Raw genomic sequence first — 24,561 nt, 5'->3', positions numbered from 1 at the left:
CTGCTCAGGGCTGGAAGTCATGGTCACCTACCCTTCTGTCACAGAGCTGAAGCAGCTCAGCTGGCACAGGCGACAAGCAGCAGCACTGGAGGTGAGCAGCAAGTGCAGATCTGTGCTGTGTCAGGCCTCACAGCCGGGTAAAGTGCTGCTGCTAGAGGGAAGCAGGGCCCAACGCGTGCTCCTGGGGCAGACTCTCTGCCACCACCTGCACCAGGCAGGCACCACGTCCACAGGGCCTCCAGCTCCATTGCGTTAACTATGTGGGGCCCAAAACCCCACTGCGGCCCCTGAAACCCCACAGGGCTCAAGCTTCAAAGACAGAGTCACAGGGGGCCTATAAATCTTTCAGGGCCAGCCACAAGGGGCCTCTAAATTCCACAAGGCCTGCAAGTCCCACAGGGACAGCCATAATGGAATCCTAAACCCCACTGGGCCCCTAAAACCCAGTAGGGCATGCAAACCCCACAGGACCCCCTCATGCAGCTGCCTATGCAGCCTAAATACTACAGGGACTCCTAAATGCCACAAGGCCTGACTCTCTGGGCCCCCAAACTCCTCAGAGCCAGCCAAAAGGAGCCCCAAACCCCACAAGGCCTACAAAATCCATAGGGCCATCCACACAGGGCCTCTAAGCCCCCCAGGAGTCCCCTAAATACCAGGGTCAGTTACAACAGGCCCCATATACCACAGAGCCAGCCACAAAGGATTCCCTAAACCCCACAAGAACCCCAAGCCCCACAGGGACAGCCACATGGGGCCCCTAAACCCCACCGGGCCTCGTAACCTCATGCAGCTATAAGCCTCACAAGACCCCCTAAATGCCACAGGATCCGCAACATAATACCCACAAAATACACAGGTCCAGACAAAAGGGGATCCCTAAACCCAATGGAACCCCCTAAACCCCTTGGGGCCAGCCAAAAGGTGCCCCAAACCTCACAGCAGCTGCAAGCCCTACACAGCTAAATAGACACTGCCCCCAAATCACACAGGTCCAGCAAAAAGGTATTGCCCAAACCCCCCAGGGTCCCCAAACTCCACTGAAACAATCAAAATATACCTCAAACCCCACAGGAACTGCTGCAGGGAACCCCTCAGTCCCACAGAGCCCCTAAGCGCCACAAGGACAGGTGCAAGGTGCCCATGAACTCCCCACATCCCTCAGAGACACAAAATGGCTCCCAAACCCTCACAGGGCCCTCAGAGTCCCTTGCCATTAACTGAAAGGAGCCTCAAGCCCCACAGGAATTGCAAACCCCACAGGGCCCAACACATGGGATCCCTAAACCCCACCAGGACCCTTAACTTCATGCAGCTACCACACAGCCTAAGCCTCACAGGGCCCCCTAAACACCACAGGGCCAGCCAAACAGTGCCCTAAACCACACAGCACCTACAAACTCCAAGTAACCAGGTAGACAGGGCCCTGAAATTACACAGCTCCAGCCAAAAGGCATCCCCTAAACCTCACAGAGTTCCCAAACCCCACAGGAACATTTATAAGGAGTCCCAGAGGATCCTTAAAACCCCCCAGAGCCAGCAGCAAGGCACCCACAAACTCCCCCGTCCTACGTCCCTCAGAGCCAGCCAAAATGGCTCCCAAAGCCTCAGAGGACCCCTAAAACCCTGCGATCCGGCCCCACACGGGGACTCAGCCCGTAACCCAAGCCCTACACATCGCTATAGGGCTGGGACTGGGGCTGGGCGCTGTGGGGCGGCGTTCCCCGGCCCGGCCTCCCGCAGCCTCCCGGCGGCCGCCGCCATTTGGGCGGGGCGGGCAGCGAGCGGCGGGCACCATGATGGCGCAGCGGGCTCTGCCCAACCCCTACGCGGACTACGATAAATCCCTGGCCACCGGCTACTTCGATGCCGCCGGGCGGGTGAGTGGGGCCACGGGGACCGGGCTGGGTGAGGGGGGGAGCGGCCGGGGGTTGTCGCTTTGCCCCGGCCGCCCGCCGAGTCCCTCCCAGCGCGGCCCCGCGCCCGGCGGGGGCTGCGGGGAGAAGCCCCTCAGGCTGGGGGGTGCCCTGGGGGGGCTCCCAGGGTGGGCTTTCTTAAGCAACAGCAAAAAAAGAAGTGGGCTTTCTGGTCTTTTTTTTAAGCAAAATAAAAGGTTTTGGGGTGTTTTGTACCGAGGGGCTGTTTGGCAGGGGGTGGCAGCGGGTGAGGGTATGTGGTGTCACGATCCTCGTGTGCCCGTGGTAAAGCAATAGGTTGGCTGCTGTGTCCTCCTCCAAGGTGGATGATTATCGGAGCATCTCCTGTGGCACTGGCAAAACCTGAGGTCACAGGTTTTTCACTCTTTCTGGTGTGGTGGCCCAGCTGTTCCTGAGAGGTTAAAGACCTGACAGTCCTTATCCCAGCAGAGCTTTCCAGAAAGAAGAAGGTGCCCAGGGCTTCTAAGGTATCTTCCAACCTGCCCACCTCTGTCCGTGGTTTAAAGCCAGGACAAGAAATTATCTTCCTCCAGCATGGCTTTGAGGCCTTACAGGTGCTGGCATTGCAGCCTCAGGGCAGGGCATGGCCCTGGTGGTGGTGGGGTAGCAGTTGCTGGCAAAGACTTCTTGGATATTTGCTAGGAGGTGAATGCTGCCAGCAGCTGGAGAAAATCCCTGGTGTGTGCCCCCAGGTGCTTTCACACGCGTTCAGCCATTTACCAAGACCTTCCCGGTGTGCTGATGTTGCCTTTCTTTGGTGTTTCTTGATTCTGCACAGCTGACGCCTGAGTTCACGCAGCGTCTGAACAACAAAATAAGGGAGCTGCTCCAGCAGATGGAGAGGGGCCTCAAGTGTGCTGACCCCCATGACTGCACGGCTTACACTGGCTGGACAGGTAGGGTGGCCCCCTGGGCACAAAAATCAGCCATCTGCTGAGAAGGGAGCTCAACCCCTCTGAAACTGTCCTCAAGGTTAGGCTAAGTCATCCCCTGTTTCTTTGTAGTTTGACGACAGCAGATTTGTATCGTAAATGGCACTTCTCCCGCATGATGGTTTAATCTGTTAAACCAAGGGGTTGTCGTTCAGTGACTCACCTTTTTTTGGCAGCAGAACTCAAACTGCAAAGGGAGGACCATAGCATTGCAAGGTAAGTAAGACTAGATCTTGAGTAACAGTGCCACACTTCCGCAACAAATAAAGCGAGAGGATTGAAATGCATCTTCTTGAGAGCAAATATTGAAGCCTTTGAAGAGACTGGCTCCAAATATGGCTGTGCTGAGGGTATTTATAACTACTACTCTGTGAAGTAGGCCTATGTGCATAGCAGGCCATTTTCCTGTAAGGGCTTCTTGCAGAGTGGCAGGCATGACCTTAGAGCCTGAACTAATGTCCATCTTTTCGGCTTGGGCTGAGTTTTATCTTGTGACGATGTTTGATTGTCAAATTGCACCATTCCTTCTCCCTAGGTAGTGTCCCTCCACTCAGCCAGGGCTAGTTCTGCTCTAGGAGCTGTTAGAGGGAGCAGAAATGCAAGTATAACTATGGATGGAAGCCTTCTTTGCACAAACCCTTCTGTCCTAAGCTTCCAGGAGTTTGTCTTTTTCCTGTGGTGCATTTTCAACCTGTTCTTCCTACTTTAGGAGTGTGCCCTACCTTCCCCACCCTATTTCTACCCCCTGGAGGCAGGGAGGACACATTTCTTTGCCTCATCCTTTTTGGCTTTTGGATTCTGTTGTGTGCTTTGTCAGCTTTCAAGGCGCTTCTTTCTGTGCTGTGCCAGGCTCTAGGGAGGGATCTTGGGATAGGTGCAGTTACTTTTGTGACTGCTGAAGGATTTATTATTTCTTTTTTTGCTGTCATGGCTTTTTTCTTTATTTTCCTCAATACATTGTGATCCTAAATGGCAATTTTCCATGCTGTAATCTGGGCATGGCTAGTTTGTGCTTAGATGCGATGGAACTTGATGCCAACATTTTGCTAGAAGAACAGTGATCATTGTGTTGATGCTAAGCTAATGTTGCAGCTTGGTGAAAGCAGTGCCAGAAATGGCTGCTTGAAAATTTTGGTAAGGTAAACAAGCAGTAAGACCACTCCAACACAGTTCATAAGAAATATTACCATGCCACTGTTGAATTCCAGCGTGGGAGAAGACTATTGTGTGTTTCTCTTTTTTTTTTTTTTTTTTCCTTTTCATTTGCTGCTTGGCAGCACTTTGCTGCTGCTTTGTGTGAATTTCTGTTCAGTACTGGATGAGCTTATCCTGGGAGAGAGGGGTTCAGCCTTCCCTCAGCTCCCTTTGTGTGAAGAGCACTCTGGATGTGATGATGGCCTTCAGGTATGATGATGCTGCTTGGCTTGGCAGCAGTCTACCTCTGGCCAGAGGAATTCAGGAGGTAAAGCAGGACAGCCAGCTGAAAGTCTGCAGGGGAAGGTAAACACTTCCCTTTTCATAGGGTGGCCTTAAGGAGCCTCATGTTGGAAAGTGACAGTGGCTGAGTTCTGGTAGGATTTCTGCTTTCTTTTTTTTTTTTAATTTATTTTTTTATTATTTTGGAAAGCGGTTTCTTGAGAGGCATTTCTCTTTTTTTTTCCTCCCTGGGATCATTCCTCATTGGGCATACAACATTCTTGCCTTGGCTAATAGGATTAGAAAAAGCCTGTGGACAGATTTCCTGCAGGTCACAGCCAGAGAAGTGAAGTTTGCAGATATTACGCTGTATGTGAGTCATCCTCCTTTCTTTTCTAATCCTAGCTATATTAATTTATTCAGTGCTGGTTTCCAGAGAGCAAATTAATTGGGCCAAGACAGCAGCTTTTTCCCTTAATTGCTTAAGTAGAAGAGGCTTGTTGAGTATCTTCTCATGTAAATCATTGCCCAGCAGTCTGAAATCAACCCGCACTCTTGTGGCCGCTAATAAGGGAGATTTGAAATGTGCCTCTCTTAGCGTAAACTCTGTGTGAAATGTAACATACTTGAGCGTACTACATTACACCCTGTAATACACAGCATATGCTGGTATTTTGCTTTGGTGCCTATTTCTTTCCCAACACACTTGAGAGCCCTGTTCCCCCACACAGCCACAGCTTCTTGGCACGTGAAGTTGGAGCAGAGGGAAGGTAGGACTTGCATTTTCAGCTCAGAGGCAGTGACAGTGCACTTCGGATCCAGATTATGCAGTGTACAGCTGAATGCCCTCAGAACACGTTTGAATCTGCTTGTTACGGTTTCATTCAGTTCCCCAGAGAGATCAGGGCCCTGTAGGCAAAGCCTGGTACGTGCTTGGCTGTAGAGCAGGCTCAGCTGTTGTGTTCCGTTTTCTCTTATAATCAGTTTAGCTAGACTGCTGCAAAAGTTTTTGTGGTCTTAATCTGTTTCACTGGTATCAGAGTATTGACCAAGGGAAGGTAAACTGCCCGAAGTTAATTTTGAATCAGAAGCGGTTCAAATCCTTGCAGAAGTATGCTGCTCTTGCCTGTTGTCAAACATGATGATGCCTAAGAGTTACAGATATGTGTTGGTCTCCTTGTAGTGCAGGAGGCTGTGCTTGAAAGACCAGCTAGACTGGAAGGACAGATGGTGGAAAAGAAATGGAACAAGTCTGACTTCACTGCTGGCACCTCTTTGCTGACTGCAGAAGCTGGGAAGCTCTTGAGTCTGCTCCCTGTTGGCTGTTGATGTCCCAAGATGATGGGGTGGTCTGCCCTCTGAAATGCTGTGGAAGGGAGAGATTCTCCTGCCTGCCCATTTTGCCAGTGCTTTTGGGATTTGTTTCCCATGCAAGCATTCCCTTCCTGAGCCACGTACTAGCCATGGCTTTTAGAGCTTGAGGGCCTTTGAACCAAACCAGTGAGTCCAGGTGGCTTGCCCCTGCCGCAGCTTTCAGCTGGCCTCTGGGCAAGTGGAGCAGAGAAGGGCTGAGCTGCCTTTTGAAAGGACTCTTCAAAGGACACGCCAGATGAAAGAAAAGCCACTTAAGAACGAGTAGAAATTCTGACTGTACCAGTTCAAGAGAGGTTCTGGAAAAATGCCTTTTGTTCACTTCAGTGTGATATCCTAGTTTTAACCTCATAACCCGGAGAACTTGCATCCCCTTACAGCTCTGTTCAGAAAAATGGAAATGCTCAGACAAGCCCTACAGAGTAAAATGCAATAGGGCTACATTTGAGGAGAGAAAATGCTTTGTGTCCCCCTCATAAGCCACATCCTGCCAGGTGCCTGGTGGGCAGTTTTTGTGCAGTCTCCATTCTTGGAGATGCTAAGTGTTAGACTGGGCAAGGCTCTGAGCAATGAGGTGTAATTTTGAAGTTGGCTTTAATTCCGGGTGTTGGATCAGATGACCTCTGTATGTCTTTTCTAACCCAGCCTCTTCTAGGATTTGGTGATGAGGTAAAGGGTATTTTGGTTTGGGCTGGGTTGTTTATTTTTTTAATTTTTTCTCAGAAGAAGAAAAGTAAGTTTTACAAAAGCGTTATTACCAGGTTTTCTTGTCGGAGAATCTGAGGCATCCTGAGAGACACCCCATATCCCACAACACACTAGGAAGGCAAGCTGCAGTAAAATGCACCTGTGAGCCCCCAGGCAGTTTCAAACACAGGACAATAGACCCTCTATAGAAGACAGCTCATTTTCCCATTCAACACGCCTTTGACATGAATTTGTGAGTGTGAAATGACATCCCACACCTCTGCACCAGAAAAGATGCTCATTATCCTTTGAGCTGGGCAGCAGAGCTTTTCCACCCCCTCTGTAACTTTTACCCCATGCCTGACTCATTAAAATGTCATCAGGTTTCCCACTAAAAACCATCAGGCTTTCTTGCTCCGTGCAGAGATCATGTTGTGCTTCTTCCCTCTAGATTTGACATCCTGCTTTAAGGGTACTGCCTGGCTGAGTGACCCAGAAATCTCCTCCTGTACCAACCTGGGGACCTCTGGGAAAGGCCCACGCTGGGTCAGCTGCTGGTGTTGTCCAGCACCTGAACGGGCATCAGCTTCCCCACAAAGGGAAGGAGGCACGTACAGAGCAGTCTCATGGGCATCCCCCCGCTGTTGTCAACAAGGGGACTGCAGCAGAGCTGACACCCAGCAGTGCTTCCTTCTCACCTTCATCCAGCACGGGGGGGAAGCTTTGTCTCACTGCTGTCTCCCACCAGCAGAGCTGTTGGCAGTGGTGGTGCAACCCAACAGAAGGAGCCTGGGGGCAAGTCCAGACAGAGCTTTACTTCTGTTTGACCAACAGAATGGTCATATGGTAGAGAGAGATTTTTTTTTTTTCAGCCTGTTGCAGCACTTTCGCTCTCCAGCAAGAACCTGTCTTCTGTCTACAGCAATGTCTGCTCTGTTGGAGGCAATAGCTTCTAAAATCAGGACCATCAGCGTTAGGTGATTGGTGCAAACACATCTGTTCCCACTGTGTGCATTTAAGTCTCCTCCTATGCCTCCCCAAAAGAAGCCTTTAACACAAAGCAACCCTCTACATCTGCTGATGCAGGATGGCAAGAGGAGAGAGATGCTGCTTACAGTCCTAGTGAAGATGTTAAATAAAGAGGCTTTGATGTGAGATACAAAACTGATTTTTGCCTCGTGATTCTCTGCAGCTAGCAGGTGACTCGGTCATTCTTTCTCCAGTGCATTGGCTCCCTGCACCCTAGGGATGGCAGTTTTGGTGATCAGAGCCCTACTAAAAGGATGTGCTGTCGATAACTCACATGTTCACTGCTGTCTGCACCACCAAGTGATGTCTGATGCATTCTCTGTCACTTGTGGGTATGCAGCAAGGCCTTACACTGCAAGGAGAAAAAAATGTAGTCTGGAGAAACTAGAGAGAGGAAAGACCAATGATAACTGATACACAGAACAAAGCCCATAAATTTTTGGTAATAGCAGCAGATGACAGCTGCAGTGTGGCAATTCTGCTGGGAACAATCGGGGGTCTCAGAGGTCACAAAAACAGGTCACAGGCACTTCCAGCGGTGACACTGAACACAGACCTCCAAGGTGCATGGTAGTGGAGCAGATCCACCGCCTACAGGGTCCCGTTTGATCAAGGATGTGATGTTTGTATGGCACGGAAAGCATACCAGAAACCCATCATGTAAGCCTGCAAACCCTACAAACCTCACAGCTGGGGTGAGGAAGGTAGCGGAGAGGGCTTGAGGCAGAGTCGTGGGTTAACTTCTGCAGAGCAGCACAGCTTACTTGAGCCAATTCCATCGGGGGAAACTCTTGTCTGCAAACCACACTGCCTCTGAAATGACCATCTGCATCTTGGCAGGCAGGTCAGTGTGCAACATTTCCCACACAGGTGGCTGCGTTTGGTGTCCTTCTACGTGCATCTGTAAATACCATGGTTTTGTGCGTGCTTCTGCTCTCTGCTGGTTTTCCCTACTTGTGGGCTCGCAGGTAGCACTGCCTCGTGCCCTGCTGATCATCCTGGGAGCATGAGTTCCTTGAGGCATGAGTTGAGAGAATTGTCTTTAGATGCAGTTTGACAGCTTTTCTTTTTTAAAGAAGAAGGAAAGACAAATGATTTGGGCAAGCAAAGCTTTTACTCCCATCCCTTAACGTAGATGAATGTTTTTTGGAGTCTTTTCCAAAAGAGCGATTGTTAGAGAATGCTTGAGCTGGGAGGGAAGGAGGATGAGAAATGTTTAAAAGAGGAGAGGCGAGGAAGTCAGAGGAAAACAATGGTGAGACATTTACTTTCTCAGAATTCGGTCCTAGCATCATTCTTGGTGTGGTAGTTACGTACGTAATTAGGGTGGTATGATGGCGGTGGGAATAGAAGCTACTTAGAAAGCAAAAAGTTGTATATTAAAGCAGATAACTCAAGAGTGCAAGTTGTGCTCAGACAGCTATCAGGCCTATTAAGAGCCTAGAGGCTGTGCTAGGTGCTAAATAAATCAAGGAGAGTTGCTTTGCATTTGCTGGCTGAAGGAGGAGGGTTCTCCTTAAAGCAGGGCTTCATGTCCACGTCCTTATAAACCTGAGTGATGGTACCATGCAGCTGGGCTTCTCTCCCTGGAAATACTGACACGAAACTGCTTTGAGAGAGGACAAGGTTATTAACTTCAGCGGGAAATGGAAATTTGCCCTTAATATACATGTGAAATTGAATTGTCTGTAGCACGAAGCTTTGGAGATTACCCGTGCAAAATGAGAAAGTGATCTAAATTTAAAATTGTCCTCGGTACCGTAGAAAGTAATTGTGCAGCATGTTTCTTCCTACCCTACCCTACCCCCCTTGCAACACCAAAATCTGCAGAGGTTGGCTCAATTAATTTAGGCTTAAACACAGGATCTGTGGCTTCACAGAAATAGTTGCTGGTGAGGAGAGAAAGGAGCCTTTCTCAGAGGGATACAGACCAGTAGCTTTCTCCAGTGCATGTTTGAGGATGCTTTCCAGATCAGAAGGATGTTTGAACGTGGCAGACCTTTCAAATGCAGCTACATACTAAAAGCTTCGAGAGCTGGATGAAGGCAGGGCAGGCAGAGCCCAGGGACAGCAATTGCTGCGACTTCTTAGTAGCAGAGCTCTTTCTGTAACTGCCCACCCCACTCAAAACATCCAGGGAAGACCACGCAGCCGTTTCCAGCGTTCCAGGTAGCTTATCTTTTTCAGACCAGGGCTACTCTTGACAGCAATGTGCAGCCTCTTTCCTTTTGTAGGATGCAGCAGCCCCTCTAGTAGGGCTTGGGACCTGCTCATCAGCAGCTGGTCTCCACAGATGTGTAGCAGTCTTGCTCATGCTTCCCAGTGGGAAGGGAAAAAATAATAATAATAATAATAAAATTTAAAAAAATAGAGCCCAATAGGATGCTTCTCAGTGCTGATGATCTGTCACTTTAATCAGATCCAAGCTAAGGGACCCAGCCCTTCACCTCCTGGCATGGGAAGGAGCAGCTGAGACAGGGAAACAGCTCAGCACCACTCTGCCACAAGTCCTGTCTTGCCTGATGTTTTCTGCTGTTCTGGTGGCTTGTTTTGTTTTAATTTCACTGTATTGCACCACAGTCCCAGGCACAGTTTGTAGGTTTAGGTGGCTTTGCCTAGGTCTCCTCTTCTGCTCCCAACTCCTAAAACAGCATGTAACCTGTGTTTCAGAGGCTCTGCTGTCCTCCAGGCCTTCCTGGGTCAGACACTGCTGTTTGTCTCCACTTGCAGCCCACTCACGAGCGGCATGAGGCACAAAGCAGGAAAAGAAGGTGTGGGTGCTGCCGCCGGGGGTTATGCCTAAGATGAGGCTGAGGGCCAGGCTTTTAGTGTTAAAACAACCAAGATGCAAAGTTTTCTGAGGGTTACAATCTTAGTGTTCCTTCCGCAGGCATTGCCTTGCTGTACTTGCACCTCTACGATGTGTACGGAGACCCAGCCTACCTCCAGGTGGCCCAGGAGTACGTGAAGAAGAGCCTGAGCTGCCTGACGAAACGATCCATCACGTTCCTGTGTGGCGATGCCGGGCCTCTGGCAGTGGCTGCTGTCGTCTACCACAAACTGCAGAACCAGAAGCAGTCAGAAGACTGCATCACTCGGTAAAACGCCTGGTTATGTCTTCGACCTGACATTCATCCTGCACTTGCTTGTAGAACTGGTCTGGGCTTGTTCCAGGCCCTCTCCTCCAAGCCTGAGTAGATTTTGGCAGTCTTAGAGGCAGGGAATCCATTCACATAGCAAGGCAACGCAAACGTCTGCCCTGAAGAAGCTTGCCTGGCTGGGGCTGCAGGTAGGGGAGCAGGGATAGTGCTTAGCTGGCATTGCCACTTCAGAAATAATTCAGGTAACACAGGGAAAAAAATGCCCAAATTAAAAAATAAATAAATAAAACTAAGGGGAGGTTTGGGATTTTTTTGGAACCCTTAAATTTAGCTTTACTGCCATATTGAGGAAAAGGAGAAATGTGTCACTTGCTTCCACTTACTATTTGTTAATTGGCTTTGACTTAGACCTACGATTGACAGCATCCTTTTCAACTGCTGAATGCAGCTGGTTATGATTCATTTATTTCTATTTCCTGCCTTCCTTCAACTGTTTTCAGATGTATTTTTGTTGGATACTTAAGAAAAAACAGGACATAGAAGCAGTCCTACAATCAGATCAGCAAATGGCAGAGGAAGGAAAGAAAAAGAGAGGAGGAGATTGCAGTTGCGAGCTTTTCTTGCTTAAGGGAGATAAGTTTGAGAGGGTGAGAAACAGCCCTGCGCAGAGATGCTGTTCATGAGTGGTCAGCACACAAACAAGACAAAACCCAGGCACTTCAGAATGATGCTGAATGTCCTTAAAACAGCCATGAGCTCCCAAAACATCATGCATGATACGGATTAAAAACGTCAGGAATGGCTATCTGAGGGTCCAGTATGACTTGGGCACCCCGTTCCCACTCCTTCAACTAAGAATAGCTTCTCATTTACATAGATGTGGTCAGTCTGAAGACAGATCTCCCTTTTTTATTCTTAAAATGCTCTGTGGTTTGGATTTTCCGTAAGACTGTGTCCAAGTGATGAATCTCACTATGATTAATGTATTTGCTAACAAGGCAACTGATCTGCCAACTATTAGCAGCCAGTTGTGGTCAGTACATAAGCCCCAAGTTATGGAAAATCCGTGATCTTTCTTGCTGTAATCTCCCCCTCACATATCCCTGCTGTTCTGCTTAGAGTGTTGTGGCAGAATGGAAAGTCGTGATTAATCCTGCACTGCCATCTAATGGCATAATGAGGGCAGAGCCTTGAAAATGGGTTTCTTCATACATCTGAGAGGAAGAAAGAGAAAATTGTGGCATTTTTGAAGGAACATTTACACTGTCCTTGCTCTACCACCAATTCCCAGAGCAGTTAGCCTGACCATGCTACCTTTAAAAAGAGAGTATTTCTCTTTGAGAAGTAGTTCCCTTGATCAAAGCTCTTCAGTGGGTTTTGAATATGCTGTTTAGTTACAGAAGGGTTGCTAAGTTATGCAGTGCCTGGAAAGCGGCCTTCTGTTACCGCTGTGGGGAAGGAGAGCCTCTCTCCATTGTGTTCTGCCTTTTAAAGCGCCTCATCTTCAGGTGCTGAGGAGAGAATTCACCAGCCAGGTTCTCCCTGCAGTGGGAAAGACAGGAGCTTACTTTTCTGCCTTGCTCTTGCCTAAATGAGTTCATGACCAAGAAATGTGCTTTTATGCTCAGGAGAGTAACGTTTCAGGGCAGCCCATTTTCCGAGACCGTGTGAAAATCGGAGCTGTGTTCCAGGAGCTCTTTTCCCTGCTGTCCCCCCCCAATTCAGCAGGTCAGAGGTGTGCTTTTAGAGCCAGTGGCTTACAAATCCCCCCTCTTGCTTTGCAGCTGCCTCACTTTCCCTCTGACCAGACACTAGTGATTTTTGGCAGTTGAGATAACAGCCTGATCTGCGAGCAGTGGCTCTTTCTTTCAGGGCCCTTTTTTTTTTTTTTTTTTTATCCCCCTCACACCCGAGAAACACGTTCGGACTGTAGTCTGTACAGCAGCAGCCTGGGTATCTCACTGCACACATGCTGTGCAGCCCTGCCCCGTGGATCTAAAAGGACAGCAACTGCTGGCAAGCTTCTCCCCTGATGGCCCTGGCTGGGAAGGCAGCTAGAAGCAGAAATGTGAAGGGAGCAAGAACAGTAGCTCCAGCTGCTCCAGATTTCCTCAGTAAGAGAAGATTTTACATCCACACTGCTGAAAATCCTTAGCATGGGTGTTACTTTTTATCCAGCCACCCATTGCTGCTATTGCACCTGACATTTTCCTGACATCCTCGGAGCTGAGCATCATCACCAGCCAACATCTGTTCCTGCCAGCCTGCTGCTGGGCACTGCCCGTCTGCTGAAGCGCCGCCTTCCTCCTTGGGAGCCCTCCTTGTTATCTGCTTTCCTTGGACGTGGGGACAGAGGACACGGGGAAGCAGCAGGGCTTTCCCTTCAGCCCACGCAGCTGGGAGCAGGATCCCTGCCAGACAGGCTTGCCAGGCCCCTGGTTATTCCTAGCCTCGTGTGCAAAAGCTGTCTCTTGGGTTTAATCCGTAAGAAACCTCCCCAGGGAGCGATGCAAGAGGAGACAGGGCCAATCCACCTCGAGATGTTGTTCTCTCCTTTCTCCTCTGATATCTCTGCTCACTTTGAGTCCAGTGCCAAGGGAAACCCTCCTGCCAAAAGGAGTCAGAGCCCAGCATCCTCTCTCTGCTCTGAGGGTACCTGGGACATTTGCTTGCCTCTTCCCCTCGCAGCACCTCGTTCTGCCTGGGAGCAAGGGCTGCCAAAGTGCATCTTCTGTTCCTCACGCTGCTGTGATGGGGAAGCCCTGCACACAGTGCTCTCCTGTTTTAGCCCTTTCCCTCTTGCAGCTGCAGCAGGAATCAGCTGAAGAAGCAGCCTTGGAGCTGCTTTTGGTGGTGTTTCAAAAGTGATGGCATTTTTCAGAGTGCCATCATTTCTCGGAGACGAACAGGAAAATAAAGCCAGAACCAGTCCCAGCCCTGCCTGCTGCTCTGACACAGCAGGACCTCCAGTCTATGGAGTACCATCCTGAAGAGCTCTGTCACCATGAGCACAACGGGAATATCACCAGCTTCACAAAACCGTAACAGAAAAATGGCTCAGAAGGTTTCAGACTCCAGCAGAGCTCCCACTCTGCAGCTGTGGGCTAAAGCCTGGTGCCAACCCAGCAGTTGTCATCGTGGGGCTGCCCCACAGGCAGCCCACAGCACTCACGCTCTCCTGAGCTGCTCACTGTTGTTTAACTCTTCCTAGAGAAGGCTTCTTCCATGTCCTACAGAAACTTGATGTTAGACAACATGTCCAGGTGCTTCTCTCCACCTCTTACCTAGATTTCTAGCTCCCGCCAGCACCTCTCCCTCCACTGACAGCGTAGCTCTGGAGCCCTGCAGGCATGGCAGTAAAGGGGCTTTGCTGTCAGGACTTTGGAGAATAAGGGGTGAGCTTTTCTCACGTACCTGCAGCACTAGCCTGACTTGCCAGCATGCAGCATCGCAGGGAACTAAACACACTAAAGCATTAAGCCAAACAAAAAGCAGAGGAGAAGGAGAGATTTTGTACCCTGCATAACTGGGATGCTGAGACACGGGGACTTGTCTGACAGATCTCAGGGCGTGGGCAGGAGTGGGGGACAAAACTGTTTTGTGTTGTGTTTTTTTTGGTGTTGTGTTGTTTTTTTTTTAGCTCCAGTCTCACAACTTGTGTAGAGTTGTATAGAGCTTTGATTGTCCTCTGATCACCCTCGTGAATTTTTCTTTATAGTTTGCTCCACCTACACAAGGTTGACCCCCGAGTGCCAGACGAACTGCTGTATGGCCGCATGGGCTACCTGTATGCACTGCTTTTTGTGAACAAGCACTTCGGAGAGGAAAAGATCCCTCAAAGTCACATCCAGCAGGTACTGCGGCTTCTCAACAGCAGAGGCTGAATTAGCCACCTGCTGATTCGTTAGCTGTCTCTTCCCATCCCACTCACCTTTGAGCAGGTAAAAAATCAGTGCCAGATGCAGACAATTCTGGCAACAAGTGAGAAACCACCTTGAGGTTTCCCTCCTGCTGTTCTTTTTAAGAGAAGCAGCACTACATCCCCTCCTCCCCCCCTCTCTCTATATAAATGCCCAGACTGAATTGACATCACTCTCACTCCTTCAACCATGCTTCCCACTGCACGAGGGCAGTAAAGCAGCTTTGTTTTTTATCGGGATACCCATTGTGCTGGCTCCAAGACAGCAGCATTTCCCTCACCCACATCTCTTCCCACCCACAGGTCTGCGAAGCAGTTGTGGCCTCTGGAGAGAGCTTGGCCAAGAGGAGGAATTTTACCACCAAGAGCCCGCTGATGTACGAGTGGTACCAGGAGTACTACGTCGGGGCAGCCCACGGCTTGGCTGGCATTTATTACTATCTCATGCAGGTAAGAGGCACTTGGAGGGGAGAGGCTGGTAGCACTTGTTCCACTTTCCTACAAGGAGGGGCATCTGAATAGGCTCAGGGCGGTGTCAGGCTAGGCAAGACATCTTTATAATGTATTTCCCTTTGTTGGTATCTGGGGGCTTTCTGCATTATTTTGTTGAGTTGGTTACTTGGAGCAATCTCAGATCGTTACAGAACAATAATCTGTAACAAAAACATGGTGAAAGAAATCATATGCATAGAAGGAAAGTGGGAAATGCCTTCCAAGGTCAGGCCTTCTATCTAAATGTTAAAGTTGTGGGACTTTTTACTTCCATAAAGCATCTGGGAGCTGCAGTGCCTTTTTGCTTTGAAGCTGCCTTTCTTACAGTTTTATACAACTCAGCAGAGTTCTGGGAATCTTCCCTGCCCTAGCTCTGAAATCAGCGTGATAATTCCCCTGTGTGGGTCACCTTGTGCATAAATTTACAGTGCTTAAGCTCTGTAATAACAGCAATAAACAACATTGCATATTCAAAGCATTAAGAGTGCCCACTGAGCGATGCAAATTATTTTAACATAGCAAGGCTCATAGATATAGGTGTGGGGGGTTTGGGGTATTTTTTTTTAGACCTAACTCACAGCAGGTGGAAAAAATTCACCAAGGCTTGAGCTTTTTTTCACGTTTGAAGTAGGAGCCTCAAAGTTAATGCCTGTATGCAGGAGCGGAGTTCCTGTGAATTTAACTCTCTAACATGACTCAGAGAGTAAGGGGTGGTTGGTGCTTTTGAAGCAGAAGGAGCTTTGCAGAAGAGGATGGGAGGTGATTATTGCCCAGGAGTAAAGAACAGCTGACTGGGGGCAAGGAAGACAGCAGTGTGCTGCTGTGCGCTCAGATTTGCACTGAGTTTTAGGCTGTTTTAAAATTTGTAAAGTCTGAGTCTCCCATAAAATGCCGTGCTGTGTGAAGCACAAGGAGCCTAGACGAGCTGAGCATAACGTACAGAAACCCTTGGGGGAAGCAGACAGGGGGCACACAGAGGAGGATGTTGGACTCCTGTCTCCAGTGCTTTTACAGCACAAGTATTGACTTCTTCTTTCCAAGGCATCAGCCTGGGAACAGCGTGATCCCTAAATTGGAGTCCTCCTTGCAGCCTGCCACAGGAGGTCAGAGCTGTGCAGTTTTCGTACCGGGCAGTGTCATTTGGAGGGGAAACCGAAGCCCCTCCCTTGCTCTCATCTGAGGCCTTGCAATTACCTAGAAACATCTGTGAAAACACAACAACACCCCTCCGGAGGGGTGGCCCAGCAGCTCTGAGCTGAGGTGCTTGGAATCATTCCTTGTATTCACCCTTCCTGCTGTTTTTATACAATTTATTTTATACAATTTACCTCTTTACTCCAAAGCTGGGTACCTGAGACTATTCTTCCTTATCTTCAGGAACAGACTTTCCTTCTCTTGCTTTGAGGGCTGCATCACACTCTTAGAGAAGTCTTTGTTTTGGGGATACACAAGGTATCTGGGAACGAGTCCCTGCTGAAGGGCAGCCTGGGGCCAAGCAGGTACCTGGGACACGTGAAAGCCTGGGCTAAAGAAAACACTTCATTTACAAGGAGCAAGAAGGGACATAGGTGGCTTTGTTTCTATCTTTTAAGTGGATTTTGGACCTTTTAGGGAGAGACAGAAAGGTCTCCCGGATTTAACACTTTCTCTCTTTTAGCCTGGCCTGGGAGTGAGCCAAGTAAAGCTGCACAATGCAGTCAAACCCAGCGTGGATTACGTCTGCCAGCTCAAGTTCCCATCGGGCAATTACCCTCCCTGCATCGATGATACCAGAGACCTGCTCGTCCACTGGTGCCATGGGGCACCGGGTGTTATCTACATGCTTCTCCAGGCCTACAAGGTACCTGAAATCTTGTAAAGATCGTTTGGGGGCCCCTAAATGTGGAATTTCATCATGCAGAAAACATGCGAGACCCTCCTGCCTGAAAGCAGGATGGCTTCTTACAAAGAAATAACATCATCACCCCGCAGGGCCCACTGACTGAAGCAGTTCATGTTTTAAATACTTCATTTTTTAAATTATTTTTATAATTAAATTGTTTTAAAAATTATTAAATTAACGTTTTTTAATTTATTTCTGAAAATAACCCATCAGTCTTGCAGGGTGTCCCGTTGCAGGTGGCTGATGGTGATAGCTAATTGTATGGCAAGTAACAGTCACACAGCTCCATCCATCACATCCAAACATCCTCCAAAACAGGCAGCAAAGTCACACTGGTAGGCAGGAGAGGAGCTAATTAACCCAGGCCTCCCCGCTCACACAGGGCTGCTCTCTCTGTGTGGAGGAAATTGCCTCAGCGTGGGGGAATATTTTGTGTCTCTACAGGTGTTTGGGGAGCAGCAGTACCTAAATGATGCCCTGCAGTGCGCAGAAGTGATCTGGCAGTACGGGTTACTGAAGAAGGGCTACGGGCTCTGTCACGGGACGGCCGGCAATGCCTATGGTTTCCTAGCACTGTACAACCTCACTCAGAACATGAAATACTTGTACAGGGCCTGCAAGGTGAGAGCCTGCGTGAGGAAGGGAGAGGATTATTCTCTTTTGCATGTTTTACATTATGGCCTTTTCCTTTGAAGCCTCATTTCCAGCATGGCAGAGGTGCAGCTAGCTCTGACCAGTTCCACCAGCATAGTCCTCGAGCAGTGCAGTCATTGCCTGACAGCCTGCACAGAAGGAATATCCTGCAGAAGCCTCGTTCTGCAAAGGGTTAATGTGAAGATGAGGGTGGTATTTGTTTTACGACACATCTCCAGGAAAATTTATACGCTTTTTGTTCCTCTTTTCCCAGTTTGCTGAGTGGTGTTTAAGCTATGGTCAGCATGGGTGTCGGACTCCAGATACGCCGTTCTCACTCTTTGAAGGTAACCTCATTTTCTGAGCTTGTGTTTTGCTTCTGGGCCTGAGCCAGTCCTGCACAGAAAAAAAAACTGAATGCATGATCCACTGAGGGCTTTGCAAAACTTGATAAAGAATGGGAGGGAAATTGTGTTCGCTGATTTTACTCTTTCCCAGAAGCAGATTCTTGTAAGACAGGCCAGGAGCTCCAGCTAGAGGGAGCATCTTGTCCCCTTGGGCCTCCTGCACAGATTCTGCACACAGATCTCAAGGGGAATTCATTAATGGGTGCAGGTCAAAGTCTGCCTTATGGTAGCCTGGCTTCTCAGGCAATCTCTCCTCTGTGCCTTTTTAAGGATTAAAATTCTCCATGGGCTTTCTAGTTCTATTTCAAACATGAGTGAAGAACAAGTGAGGCTGCATTTGTAGGCCTTTTTGGCTCCTGTAGCACTTTGTCACTCCTGCTAAAGGCTGAAAGAACTGGTTCCCCAGGTAACCTGAGTCTCCCCAGCTTCGCTGCAGGCCAGCAAACAAGGGCAGCTGCATCAGTGAGGATATCACAGGGTCCAAAGTTTTGCAAAGATGTTCAGATTCTTAAGCCAGGTAAAGCCAGAAGGGATGGGGCTGGAAGTGGGGAGACCCATCATGTTTTCCCAGGTGTTTTTTAACATTTGATTAATGTTAAATGTAGGTGGCTCTACCTACAGTACATAAGCTGCTTGGGAAACTTTGGAAATTATTTTAGGTCCTTCTGAAAACATTTCCCTTTCTTCTGTCTTCCTGACTCATTCACACCCTGGATAACCAATAGCATTGGTGCCCATACAGAATCTCCCGAAGCTCATTGCCTGTTTTTTTGTTCTCAGGAATGGCTGGAACCATTTACTTTCTTGCTGACCTGCTGGTGCCAACCAAGGCCAAGTTCCCGGCATTTGAACTCTAAACCTGAGCTTGGCAGCTCCTTGCCTGAATCCTTCTGCACTAGGAAGAGCAGTTCAGCGCTGCTTTCTCCTCCTTCCAAACTCATCGTTGTTTACCTAACCGAACATCCACCCATCCCTCAGAGGGCACGCTAAGTTCTCTAATATTTCCAGTCATCTCATTGCGTTGTTTCAGTTTAAAACACAGAATGCAGGATTTGCTGGTGTCTCTTGAAAATGTGGGGCTGCAGTCGGGAGCTGGGGGAAAATGTACAGTATTTTGTTGGCTACAAAGTTTTGCTATTTTCTGTATCCCATTTTCTGGGAGAAAGATTTATATTGAATGTAACTTTGCCTATTTAATTTATTTTTTTTCTTTTGTGCTGACAAATAGTTGCAGGATGTTTGCCTTTGGAAAACAAAAGATGAAATACTGAGACCATTGCCCTGCAATATGCTTTTAAGTGTTTTCTTTCTGACTATCCATGGAGTAGGTAGTTTAGGAGCTGGGCTGCTCCATAAGAAGTGAGTATGACGGGCTGTGGAGTCTTTATATATGTTTTTTTTAATGTCAGATTGCAAGTGGCGCAGCTGGAACTGACAAGCCAAAGCTTTGTCCAAAATTTACACCTGTGCTTTATAGGCAAAGGCTATTATGTATAGTTCCTTTGTGCATTTTTTCCAGTGACAGACGAATAAATAATCCACTAGTTTTTGTGCTTACTTGCTGTCTTGCAGAAGTCCATTGATCATTTAATGGAAAACTCCAATTTAAGTAAGCTAAGACTGCTTGCTGCTGTGGTTGCTGCTGCTTAGCTTTGAAAACTTACTTTGCAGTCCTTATTTAAAACTGTATGTGAATATTACAGGTGGCTGCCAGCAGCAGCATAGGAAAAGAAATGTATTCCACTGAGTCCTCTCAGTGTTTAGCCTGTTGCCTGTGTAGCTGTTGTTTCAAGGCTTTCTTTTAATAAGCTTTCCTGAACCTGGTTAATTTGAGTCACTTGTTACTGCTTCCTGGAGTTCAGTATGCAAAGTGTACCCATCCACCTGGAAAATCCACCCTAGGTTAAATAGGCTTGACCTGTCAGCACACCGTATACTCGCAAGGGGTAAATATGCTTTCTTGTCCTTTGCTGATGCTACGCTATTTTGCAGCAGTTGGGGACCTGACCCCTTCAATCACGTTCTTAGCACCAAGCATGACCCAAGTACTGAGCACAGGGCACCTTACTGACTCCACTTCACTCCCTTGTGCTGTTTGATGGCAGCTCCATGGCCCGCACAGGGGTGGACGTGGGTTTGATCTTTCAAGGGTGCAGTTGGCGAGTGCCTGAGGGCACTGACAAGCAGGTGAGTGGCTGCAGGGCGGCGTGCAGCAGCAGCAGTCTGAGCCCTCTCCAGCCAGCGTAGTGCACTTGTCCCAAGGACCACAGCTGACACGCTCACAGCTAGCTCGTGTCTGAAGGCAGGGCAGTCTCTTCTTTAACAGTGGGGTAGGCAGACCTGAAAGAACCTCCGCGAAGGGTTGTTTTAGCAAAGGGTAGAAAGCATTCCCTGCAGGCTGCCTTCTTCAAAGCCCAGCCTTTTGCACAGGAGGTGGTTCATGCAGCCTGGTGTTGCGGCAGCACCGCGTCCCAGGGTTCATACATCAATCAGGTAAATCACCAGGGCTGGGACACAGCTGACAAATGGAGTGCTGTTCAATGAAACACTGAAATGACCAAGCTTTGGGTTATTTTACCCCCCGCTTTGTGACAAGGATTCACTTCTGAAGAGATCAAGATAAGCCACAGCCACCACGCTGGTGAATTTGCTGAAATGTTCCCGGATGCATCCGTAAGCTGGACAGTGCCTGTGGATTACAGGAACACCTTCAGAAGGTAAATGCTGCTGGGGCACTTGAGCCTGATATTGCAGCAGTCCAAAGCTGCTTTATCACAGGTGCTTTCTCTTTCCAACAACCATAGTTGCATAGACTTTGTAGTCAGAAGCATACACGTGTGACCATCAACTAAGAACTACAAATTACGTTACTCATTGTGCTGTTTTGGTTTAAAAACCTCGTGCTGCATACTCCCAAGAAATAAATGAAAACCACACTTGAAGGCGCTGCCATCCAGCTCCATTTTTGTTGCCAATAAGATGAAAAATGTCCCAAATGCTGCCAGCCAAACAGCATCTGCAGGTGTGCAACCCCCACAAAACCCTGCTGTGGTTTCAGCTCTGAAGAAATGACAGCAGGCTCAGTGATGTATGAGGTGACAAAGGCAGGGACAGTGGGGGGGGACAAATCTGTTACTGTTCCCCCTGCTCATCTTTCTTTGAGCTCCCATTCCCACACTCATTTTGGGTACAGGGCAGGCTTGGGGCCCCAAAAAGCTGCTGCTGGAGATGCAGCTACGTAGGGCAGAAAATTACTGGCACAGAGCTTCTTATACATGAGTTACCCAGACTCCACTTTTCGCCAGGATCCCCACCATGGTATCACCTATCCCCTTCCCCTCTTTTATTTTTATTTTTATTTATTTTTTTTTGTCCAAAGGGCAACAACTTGGCCAAATTTGAGTGGGGTTTTCTTACTCTAGCAACCAAGGGAAGGAAGCCCTGACCTGAAGGCCAGCACCCAGACCAAGCCCCCAAGAGTTATAACACTATCCCGTGCCTGAAGACAAAATCGAACAGAGTACAAGGTAGCAAACTGTAAATGCAGGAGGGGAGAGCTGCCTGAACTGTGTGGCCGAGGCAATAAGCTGGAGCCTTGCTCCTGGCAGGGGAGCGGGCTTGGAGACTGCTCTCATCCAAGCCTGGGTGGAGGTGGCTTTGGAAAGGGTTTGTCCCCCCCAGCAGGTGGCAATGCAGCCCGACTGCTGCTGGCAAGTCTGTGCCAATGCCCTACCTGGCTCCAGTTGCCTGGGGTTTGCACAGAAGCTTTGCACGCACTTAGCTTAAGGCAGCCGAGCCCAGCAGCTGGGCAGCCACATCCATGGGGCTGCCACGAGGAGGGCAGAGCCCTGCGAGGTTCCTGCAGCACCCCAAGGGCTCTGCCTCTCCACTGCAGCCACCTCTCTGTGCTTTCCAGGCCAGCACAAGCTTGCTGGAGCCACCCTGAGCCCCAGGAGCTCTCAGCATGGAGGGGGGAGTAGGATCTCCACTGCTATACCCTGCCAGGGCCTGCCTGCTCATCCCAGGGCTTCTCATTTGACCTGAAGCTGCGATAATGCAACAAGCAGGAACAGATGAAGTCTTTTCATCAGGCAGCTCTTAAAACAGCTTGAACACACAGAAATGTCTGATCTGGGGCCAATAGGGGCCGTGAAAAGGGTAAGTTACTCCTAGCTAGCCCCTCCTGATTTGGCCGAGGAAGGCCGTGACCAAGATTGTGCTCACAAAGAAGACACCACCACCCCGAAACGTCCAGCCAGAGCCTCCAGTAAGGAGTTACTCTGAGGGAACTGATTTTAAAAGCAACAGGAATTCTTTTTAACAGGATACAGGGGGTGTGTCCCCCCTCTAGTGGAGCAGAGTGTCAGGGCATGGAGAATCTGAGGGGGGCACAGCCCCTTCTCTCCTCCTTTGCTACCAGGAACGAACACTTCTCCAAGACTACAGCCTAAGAAAGAAAGAGAAGCCCATCCAAAGCAGAATTCCCAGAGAAAATCTTTTTACCCTGATCTAAATTTAAGCCTCCAATAACATGACCTGATCCAAGCACAAAGCAAGCTTCACAGTGACACGTAGCTTAGTGCAAATATCTGATAGATGCAACGAACTCTCTAGGTATAAGAGGAAATGTTGTGCTGGATAGAATGGGCTAATTCAGCAGGCTGCTAAACCACCAGGAATATTGCAGGGAACCTAGCAAGAAAGAAGAGGCTTGTAGTTCAGTTGCTAAATCATGCCTGAAAGAGCTGGGATTCAGTTCACCTAGAGCCCTGGGAAAGTCACAGAAACCAAAACGCCCATGGGGATGAGGTTGTATTTGTACAGTGTGAGGAGCGAGAGGGAACTGAGAAATGTGGAGACCCCTCAGAAGTGGTGCACAGCCTCAAAATGGGGCTTGAAAAAACACATTGCTTCATTGACTACTCTCTTCCTGAACGAATCAAAATAACACATTTAATACCTTCTGTTTTTTTTCTTTCTTTCTTTCTTTCTTTTTTTTTTTTTTGGTAATATTTTTATTTTTCTCTTTATTACCTTTGCTTCTCTCAGTAGCAGTGATGCTGTGGAAAAATCATCTCTGTGGGTCAGATCTGGAGCCAGTGCCTGAGCAGAGCAAAGCCCATGGCATTAAGCTGGTTTAGGGCAGTTTAGGATCCAGCCCTTCTGCAACAGCTGAGCGTAGGAGTCAGGGGGAGTTTAATTGACTTTGAATGGTTGATCACATTTCAGGCCTACCTAATAAACCTGTTTGTGCCTGACCTTAAAAGTAAGTCTTGTTATATTAATTAAAGGAACCCAGTGACTAAGACATGACAGGCATGGTTTGGTTTTGTGTTTGTTTTTCTTTTTCCCTTTTGGAAAGAACAGGTGAACTCTCCCATCATTGACGCAGCAGCAGAATGGCTCCCAAATACCCCTTGTCCGTAAGCTGGAAAAAAGACCCAACACTCTCCCTTTGACACAAACATATTGATATCCCATGTGCACTCGCTGAAGCCCTCTGGCAAAGGCAGGGAGCTTCTTCGTGGCTCTGGAGTGAGAATTATGGTGGCTGGAGCCAAGCGTCACCCACCATCCTGGTACCAACCCAAGGGTGTCACTGACCTGTGAAAGCAGAGGGTGAGCACCGAGACCTGGGCAGCTGCTCTGAGACCTGGAGGGGACCATCCCATCGTCACATCCTGGGGGGTTTCTGCTGCTTCAGAATCAAAACCGCTCCCTTGGAAGCTGCTGGGGAGAAAACAGGACAAAAAAGCTGTCGATACAGCTGCTGCCTTAAGTCAGAGCCTGCTTTTGCATCACCTGCAAAGCTTGGGATTCTCGGCTGCTGCTCAATATTTGGGTAATCTAGATGCTACGAGGTTCCAGCAGAAGGGGAGAAGATGAATAAACCCGTTCTCATGTAGCCCTCAAATCTAGGGGGGATATTTCTTTTTAACACCCCACGCCGGACAGGACACCTTGCAGCCAGCCCTGCACCCTCAGATGCTCTGCATCCCCTCTGCTCTTTCCAGAGGGGAAAATTCAACAAATTTGCCCCAAAAGGCCACCAGACGCTGTAGTGAATGGCCACCCTGCCATCCATACCCAGCCGCTTGTGTGGATGATAGGGCACAACTTGGCTTCCTCGTGGTGAGGAAGACAACCAGTGGCAGAGAAGGCGCTGAGGTGCTCCGAAAGCCTGAAGGAGAGAAAATAAACCTGTGCCGGAGAGGAGCTGTTTCACTCCATCTCCTCATGGCCAGGGAATTTCTCACCGGCAGGACCCGCATCAGGCAGCCCTCATTTTGCGACCGTTGCAGTTTGCTGCAGCATTGCAGTGATCTCAGACGGTAACCCAATCTGCTGCTAGGGCTTCATCCTCCATAAATCCCGTTGGAGCCTGGCCCATAAATAGTGACACCGCGGCACGCAGCTGCATACGGGGCAGGAGCAAATGTTCCACATCGCGGCTGTTGGCTCTGATCGGATTAATTGAGGGGTCGATCATGTTTCTGCCACTTGGCCAAGTTTTATTATAGCTGCCCCCTCCTTACGGCGTGCTCCTGCCAGCGAGGGGGAGACCACGGCACCACCAAGCAGCTTCGTTGCTGGAGACCCCCAGAGCACCTCTTAGCTGCAGGGCTTGCCCTGTTCCCAGGGTTTATTTGGGGCTGTTTTGGAGCACTTTCTCTGCCACTGAGATGTTGCCATCTCCACGGTCTCAGGGATGCTCCTGGTGGTGGAGAGGAAGGAATTGAAAACAATGAGAGTGA

The 24,561-nt window shown here is 49.0% G+C and overlaps 1 protein-coding gene across 1 annotated transcript; it reads left to right on the top strand.

The window, feature by feature from the left end:
* The first annotated feature begins 1,772 nt into the window (after nucleotides 1-1,772).
* Nucleotides 1,773-20,757, top strand: LANCL1 (LanC like glutathione S-transferase 1). The gene is made up of 9 exons (XM_082763045.1): nucleotides 1,773-1,880; nucleotides 2,716-2,833; nucleotides 10,263-10,470; nucleotides 14,192-14,327; nucleotides 14,696-14,842; nucleotides 16,542-16,724; nucleotides 17,211-17,387; nucleotides 17,674-17,746; nucleotides 18,587-20,757. Exons 1-9 carry the CDS (start codon nucleotides 1,797-1,799, stop codon nucleotides 18,661-18,663), a joined length of 1,203 nt encoding a protein of 400 aa, XP_082619171.1. The 5' UTR covers nucleotides 1,773-1,796; the 3' UTR covers nucleotides 18,664-20,757.
* The last annotated feature ends 3,804 nt before the right edge of the window (nucleotides 20,758-24,561 follow it).

Source organism: Aythya marila (genome assembly GCF_965140915.1).
Source record: "Aythya marila genome assembly, chromosome: 6".
Taxonomy (NCBI): Eukaryota; Metazoa; Chordata; class Aves; order Anseriformes; family Anatidae; genus Aythya; species Aythya marila.
Note: the sequence above shows the minus strand (reverse complement) of the source record. Positions and strands in the feature narration are given on the sequence as shown.